This window comes from Salvelinus namaycush, chromosome 12, assembly GCF_016432855.1.
Source record: "Salvelinus namaycush isolate Seneca chromosome 12, SaNama_1.0, whole genome shotgun sequence".
NCBI classification, from domain to species: domain Eukaryota; kingdom Metazoa; phylum Chordata; class Actinopteri; order Salmoniformes; family Salmonidae; genus Salvelinus; species Salvelinus namaycush.
The window spans coordinates 46,208,168-46,216,142 of NC_052318.1; the positions used below are offsets into that span (position 1 = coordinate 46,208,168).

The following is a 7,975-nucleotide window of genomic DNA, read 5'->3' on the forward strand; positions in this document are numbered from 1 at the left end:
CTGCTGAAATGTGAATTTGTCTCCCAGTGTCTGTTGGAAAGCAGACTGAACCAGGTTTTCCACTAGGATTTTGCTTGTGCTTAGCTCTATTCCATATTTTTTTTTTTATCATTGACAATTACAAGCATACCCATAACATGATGCAGCCACCACCATGCTTGAAAATATAAAAAGTGGTACTCAGGGATGTGTTGTGTTGGATTTGCCCCAAACATAACACGTGTAACATGTATTCAGGACATTAAGTTAATTTCTTTGCTACATTTTTGGGGGTTATTACTTATTGCAAACAGGATGCATGTTTTAGAATATTTAAATGCTGTACAGGCTTCCTTCTTTTCACTCTGTCATTTAGGTCAGTATTGTGGAGTAACTTCAATGCTGTTGTAGGCTTGCAATAACAAAGGCTTTGAATACTTCTTCAATCAAGACATTTCACCTTTACATTTTTTATACATTTCATAATAGGGGGTATTGTGTGTAGGCCAGTGACACAAAACCTCAATTTAATCCATTTTAAATTCAGGCTGTAACACAACAACATGTGGAGAAAGTCAAGGGGTGTGAATACTTTCTGAAGGCACTGTACACTATGCTGTTTGCTTCTGGGAGAATGAGCAATGGAAATGCAGGTTGTCCCGTGAACTTAATGAAAAGGCATTCAGGAATAATGTCCCCCTGTCTGTGCTATCAAGAAATGGGAGCGACTTGAGGATTTTTTATTTTTTATCATTCATAAAAACGCTGAAAACATTCGTATCTAAAACAAAACATGTACTGCTTGGTCGTTAAAGGTAAAGAAAATAATATCAAAATAACAAAAGGTTGTATATAATTATCACATTAAACTACATATTCAAAAGATACGACTCAATTGCCACCAATATAGTCTCTAATTGTGTCTCGTCATCTGACAGACATGTAGACAAGCACTTCTATTACCTGGGTTGAGTAAAACACTAACGCACCGCGAGGAGAAAAACGTAAATGATTTTGATGTGCATTTTAAAGAAGTCCCACCCACTGCAAGAGAGGAGAATAATAACACAGGTCATCTGAAATCAATCACTAGCATGGCTAACTGACTGCTCTGGCTCCTCGTCTGCACAAATCAATATCCTTACTGGCCATTGTGAGGACTAAATTGCCGCCACCATCAGCAATTCAAAGAAGAAATATATAAAAAGACAAGCAAAAATGTGCTTAACAAGACAGAACCTATAGTTTGCTGTAGGTACACTTTTCAAATAGACAGCTAAATGCAAAACACACAGAGACACACAAAACACACAGACACACACAAAACACATGTGTACAAACACACACACAGATTACACCTAAGCATAGTGACAGGCATGGTGTTGATGCAACAATGTTAACACAACTTCACCAAATAGATTCTTGCATATTGCAATTGTATAAAGAGGCGAAACGAGAAGGAAAGGCCTACAGCAATGAGAGAGGGGGAGAGGATGAGAGAGAGAGAGAGAGAAAGAGAGAAAGAGAGAAAGAGAGGGAGAGCAAATGCATGTGTGAGAAAACGCTACAGAAATCCAATAGCATAACCTCTGTTTGAGACGCAGTAGTGGCCAGTGAAGGACAGAGGAGAAAATCAATAGGAACTGATTTGCAGAAAGAGGGGGATTGGGTGGGGATGAGGGGAGGGGGAGAAAGAAAGGCGCCGGGAAACAGAGACAGGGATCTCAAAAGAAAGATAACAGAATCGCTTTCATCAAAATGTGACAAATCCGAGGCTACCGTATAGGACACCTGATGGCTGTCTATTTTCATCAAACCGTTAAAATACATAATTAATGCGAGGTAGAGGTTAGCGAGTGGAGGGTAAATTAGCTTTTTTATTGGGGTGCTTTGAGTGAGACTCACTGGAGGTTGTGTGCATGTTTAGGGTGGCTGCACATGGATGAGAGAGATCTTACCTCCGGGCGACATGGATGAGAGGAGGCCGGGTGACAATAGGCCGTGGACACTGTGGGGAAGAAGCCTGGAGCTCTCCTGCATCGCTACCCCCAGGGAACGCTTCGGTGGGCGGCCAGGCCTGGAGCTACAGAGACGGGGAGAGAAGGAGAGGGGAAAAGAGAGAGAGAGAGAGAGAGAGAGAGAGAGAGAGAGAGAGAGAGAGAGAGAGAGAGAGAGAGAGAGAGAGAAAGAGAGAGAGAGGCAGAGAGAAAGAGAGAGATATATATTACAGTCAATACACAGCAAATGATCTACTATTTAAATCTCTATCACTCAGACCACATAGGCTCACAGTGAAAGAGTCCATTGATTCCTCCATTTACAATGGATTTTACATTTCTCTAAATAGCATGAGTGATATGAGAACTGTATCAAATTGTCTAACATTTAAATTGACAACAATAGACACTCAGAAAGAGTGAAAAAAAAAAAAAAGAATGACAAAACCCACCAAAAAAACTAAAGCAATTTACATATTTCCATGACGATTGCTAGTCCAATTTCTATACATTTTTATTGTGGTGCACCAAACGCACTCGACAAGCCTTTAAAACCCAAGAATTGTACTTATTATTTTTCAGATGATATTTCAAGCCACCTCAACAACACGTAGTGATTACTCTCCTCCTCTCATCACTCACACCAACATCTGTTTGCGTCCTCTCCGCAACCCACCGCCCCTCCCCCCTTCCTGTCCCACTCTGGGGGGGATTAGACAGAGACGGCAGGTAGACAGAGATCCACTCCACTGATAACACTGGGGACTAACACACACACACACACACACACACACACACACACACACACACACACACACACACACACACACACACACACACACACACACACACACACACACACACACACACACACACGACACCCCTCTCCTCTACCAACCACTACCCCATCAACGCACACACACACGCACGCACACACACACACACACACACACACACACACGCACACACACACACACACACACACACACACACACACACACACACACACACACACACACACACACACACACACACACACACACACACACACACACACACACACACACACACACACACAGAAAGCTTGATAATGATCACCTCAAAAACATATGCCTTGAAGTGCACAGGGGGACATTGCATATTCCAGCAAGGCCATATCTGATAAGGGGTCGCCAGCGTGCAGACACATTGTTTCCAGGGTTTGGTGTCTGATGGTGTAAAATTAGACTGAGATTCCTTCCCCCTGGGGCCAGGAAGTGAGAAACAAGTGAAAACTTTCCTTAGGTTACACAACCCCCTCACACACATACATTCCCTTCCTTACTTTTCCCAACCGTAGCCTCTTAAAGGGTGTACTAGACTGATAGGGCGCTTCTGTCGCAGAGACACGTATGTGACAAGGGGCAGGAGGGAGGGAGAAAAGTGCGAAAAAAAATAAGTCAATGCTAATTTTAGCGCTGTATATGATTGGACGGCGTCCAGAAACAGGAACTAAAGAAGCGTTGTGTAGTTGTTTCTTTATGTATTTCATTAATATTGCAGTGGCAACAAACACAAACAGGACCACAGAGCAATCAGCATACAAGTAAAAGGAGGGGGGGGGGTGTTCAATATAGGAACAAATCAGAGTAGTCTTCAGAGATGTGGTTGGACACGAGTTGAAAAAGCAACACTAGACGCTCCAGATGCCATTACACTTGGCTGGCTTGGGACTCCGCTTTACAGGATAAAAGATGTAGAGCGGACTTGAACGGAGAACAGAGAGAGGACAGAAAGAAAAAAACCTCGGAGAGACAAATGGAAGGCTCTTATCGGTGTTCCAAACAGAGTGTTGCCATTAGAACAAAGCCCATTCGCTGTGAAGCGTCCGTCTCTCTCTCTCGTTCGCCGTGCCCCCCTCTCTCTGTTCAACACAAAGGCGTTCACTCACAAGCTGCCACAACAGTCCATTTTGATTCAGCTGTTTGTTAATTCGCCTTTAATGTCTCGTCCTGCTCTTTTCTCTGGCCAGTTTATTCTGTTTTAAGTATGATTCACCTGAACATACACAGACAAGAGTAGCCAAGGACTCCAGACTGGAGACTCCAGACTTGGAGGAGTCGCTCACCTCAAAAGAAAATGAAGCAACTTTTTTGTTGTTAATGTCAGTTAAAAAGTAACTTATAAATATTGATACGGGTCAGTAACGCAGCCCTGAAATGGAGGTGTTTGTCAAGGCACAGTTGATTTGTACTCCACCAGGAAATGACTCAGAGGTACACTCACAGGTTTGCCGCTACCATACCGTAGGCTTTAGTGTGTTCAATATACACCGCCACAGCACAGCAAAACTACTCAGCTCTGCTACAGTAACCCGACTCCACTGTGTGTAATATTCGCTGTTGACCGGCCGGCAATTCCAATCGATGATAAACTCCATGTGACCCTCACACTGTTACACCAAGGAGGTGGCGGAAATGATCACAGTCCCCTATGGACACACCCTCAACCCCCCCCCATCCTCCACCCCCAGATCTCACCCCCCCCCCCCCCCCCCCCCCCCAACCATGCCCCTCATGACTTGTTGGCTGTCTGCATGAGCTGCAACTCGGAAAATGCAGAGCCCTACGATTGTCACTTTACTAATCCAATTAAAAACTATGAACAGCCAAGCGTGTAAAAAAAAGAAAAAAAAAAGAGCAATCAACATTAATCACTTTTGCGGTTGTAGTGAGCCTGTTACAGGAACCGCTCAATGAAGTTAACTGTAGTGTATCAAAGTCAGCCTTGCTTATTGCTCCGCACAGTCTGCAGGGCCCTGTCAGCTCACGATAGCGCAGGGCCCACGGTTTTTAAACTGCGTAATTAAGGCACTTTGGAGGTTCCAGGTTTTCAGTCTTTATTTATTTCATCATCATACATTCGAGATTTCTTTAACAGAAGGTTTCTGGGTATTTCATTTGAAATCGATTCAAATGCAGATATACTGTACATCAGGGGCATCATGTCCATAGGGGGCACAAGGGCATGTAACCCCTCAGATTTTTTAAAAATGTATTTAAAAAATATATCATATATGTATGTACAGTACCAGTCAAAAGTTTGAACACACCTACTCATTCAAGGTTTTTCTTTATTTTTACTATTTTCTAGAATAATAGTGAAAACATCAAAACTATGAAATAACACATATGGAATCATGTAGTAATCAAAAAAGTCTTAAACAAATCAAAATATATATGCCTTGATGACAGCGTTGCACACTCTTGGCATTCTCTCAACCAGCTTCACCTGGAATGCTTTTCCATCAGTCTTGAAGGAGTTCCCACATATGCTGAGCACTTGTTGGCTGCTTTTCCTTCAGTCTGCAGTCCAACTCATCCCAAACCATCTCAATAGGGTTGAAGTCTGGTGATTGTGGAGGCCAGGTCATCTGATGCAGCCCTCCATCACTCTCCTTCTTGGGCAAATAGCCCTTACACAGCCTGGAGGTGTGTTGGGTCATTGCCCTGTTGAAAAACAAACGATAGTCCCACAAAGTGCAAACCAGATGGGATAGCGTATCGCTGCAGAATGCTGAGGTAGCCATGCTGTTTAAGTGTACCTTGAATTCTAAATAAATCACTGACAGTGTCACCAGCAAAGCGCCCCCACACATCACACCTCCTCCTCCATGCTTCACGGTGGGAACAACACATGCAGAGATCATCTGTTCACCTTCTCAAATTTGGACTCATCAGACCAAAGGACAGATTTCCACCGGTCTAATGTCCATTGCTCGTGTTTCTTGGCCCAAGCAAGTCTCTTCTTATTATTGGTTTCCTTTCGTAGTGGTTTCTTTGCAGTAATTTGACCATGAAGGCCTGATTCACGCAGCCTCCTCTGAACAGTTGATGTTGAGATGTGTCTGTTACTTGAACTCTGTGAAGCATTTATTTGGCCTACAATTTCTGATGCTGGTAACTCTAATGAACTTATCCTCTGCAGCAGATGTAACTCTGGGTCTTCCTTTCCTGTGGCGGTCCTCATGAGAGCCAGTTTCATCTTGAAAAATTCTCCGCATTGACTAACATTCATGTCTTAAAGTAATGATGGACTGTCATTTCTCTTTGCTTATTTGAGCTGTTCTTGCCATAATATGGACTTGGTCTGTTACCTAATAGGGATATCTTCTGTATACCAACCCTACCTTGTCACAACACAACTGATTGGCTCAAACGAATTAAGAAGGAAATTAATTCCAAAAATGTACTTTTAACAAGGCACACCTGCTAATTGAAATGCATTCCAGGTGACTACCTCATGAAGCTGGTAAAGGGTGGTTACTTAGAAGATTCTCACAAATAAAATATATTTTGATTTGTTTAACACTTTCATAGTGTTGATGTCTTCACTATTATTCTACAATGTAGAAAATAGTCAAAATAAAGAAAAACCCTGAAATGAGTGGGTGTGTCCAAACTTTTGACTGGTACTGTATATTACATACATATATATATATATACAGTACATATATATATATATATATATATATATATATATATATATATATATATATATATATATATATGCTCCCAGGCAACTGCCGTGCTCCCAGGCAACTACACAAAAACAAGATCCCACAAAACACAGTGGTGAAATGGCTGCCTAAATATGATTCCCAATCAGAGACAACGATAAACAGCTGCCTCTGATTGGGAACCATACCAGGCCAACATAGAAATCAACACACTAGATCATCCACCCTAGTCACACCCCGACCTAACCAAAATAGAGAATAAAAGGCTCTCTATGGTCAGGGCGTGACAGTACCAGTCAAAAGTTTGGACAGATATTTTTATAAATAATTATGATAAAATGTGGGCTTAATAGTTTAGCCATGTTAAATTAATGGCTAAACTTTTAAGCCCACATTTTATCATAATTATTTATAAAAAGATCTGTCAGCTGTATTTTGCGGAGGGGGCAAACTGACTGGACCAGGCAACGAGTACAACCCCCCCCCCCCCCCCCTTCTCCAGTTGATGCTTCCAAGGTGCACCACGGAGCAAAGATATGTTAGATACTCTAGTGCAGCTTGGGTATACGTTTAGTTTTTTCCCCCTAGCACCACACAGCTGATTCAAATAATCCAAGCTTGATGATGACTTCCTTATTTGAATCAGCTGTGTGGTGCTAGGGCAAAAAACGAAATCTGCACCCTTTGGGGTCCCCGGGACCGAGTTTGAGAAGCACTGCTTTAGTGCGTGCAGACAGTACCATCAGTGGAGGAGCAGAGAAAGTGCAGTGAACCACACAGCGTTTGAGTTGATTTCAACTGCCGGCGATGGGCAGGACTCGCAGGAAGTATGTTTGTAAATGAATTTGATCAAGCTATGTAGCCTATTGATTCCTTCTTGATGAATAAATAAAAGGTAAATGTTTTGTTGTTTCTCTGTAATACTAGCCACCTAGCAATTGTATTACGTTAGCTTTAGCTAGCCAGCTATTGTAGATAGGTTTCCAATCTCCCAATTAGCTACCATTAGCTGTCATTTAAGTTAGAGTAGCTTGTCTACCTTGTCTACCAAGATTGATAGACTTTAGAAAATACAAAATTTGCTTTGATTCTTGGGTTATGATATTAAATACCAGTCTAGAAGTTGTACTAAAATCCTAAGGCATAAAGGTTCTTATAGAATCAATGTGGATCATTAATTAAAATGACAGATTAACAGGTATAGAGGTATGCAAATATCCTATGCGGAAAAAATATATATTTTACACAGAATTAGGCATAATGATTATGGCTCTGATTGAAGGAAAAACGTGTTTCAGGTTTCTGAAAACTTTGAAATTCTCTGAATTCCGGAAGGGAATCCATCCTCACATACTTTGTGCTCCCTCTAAAATAATGGGTGCATGACACCCCTGCTGTACATACTCACATACAATCCTTTTTTAGTTTTTGGATGCTCTGTCCTTTTTTCTTATTCTTTATTTGTTTCTCTCCTTGAGTTACCTTGGCCCTTATCATTTTC

General features: G+C 41.9%; 1 protein-coding gene across 2 annotated transcripts in view; it reads right to left on the minus strand.

Annotated features, from left to right (window-relative positions):
• The window catches only part of LOC120057336 (dachshund homolog 2-like), a 128,580-nt gene that overhangs the window by 62,940 nt on the left and 57,665 nt on the right, over window positions 1-7,975 (minus strand). For both annotated transcript variants that reach the window (XM_039005915.1, XM_039005914.1), the window contains exon 2: window positions 1,938-2,062. In XM_039005915.1, coding sequence (XP_038861843.1) covers window positions 1,938-2,062 — 125 coding nt within the window. The remainder of the gene's footprint in view (window positions 1-1,937; window positions 2,063-7,975) is intronic.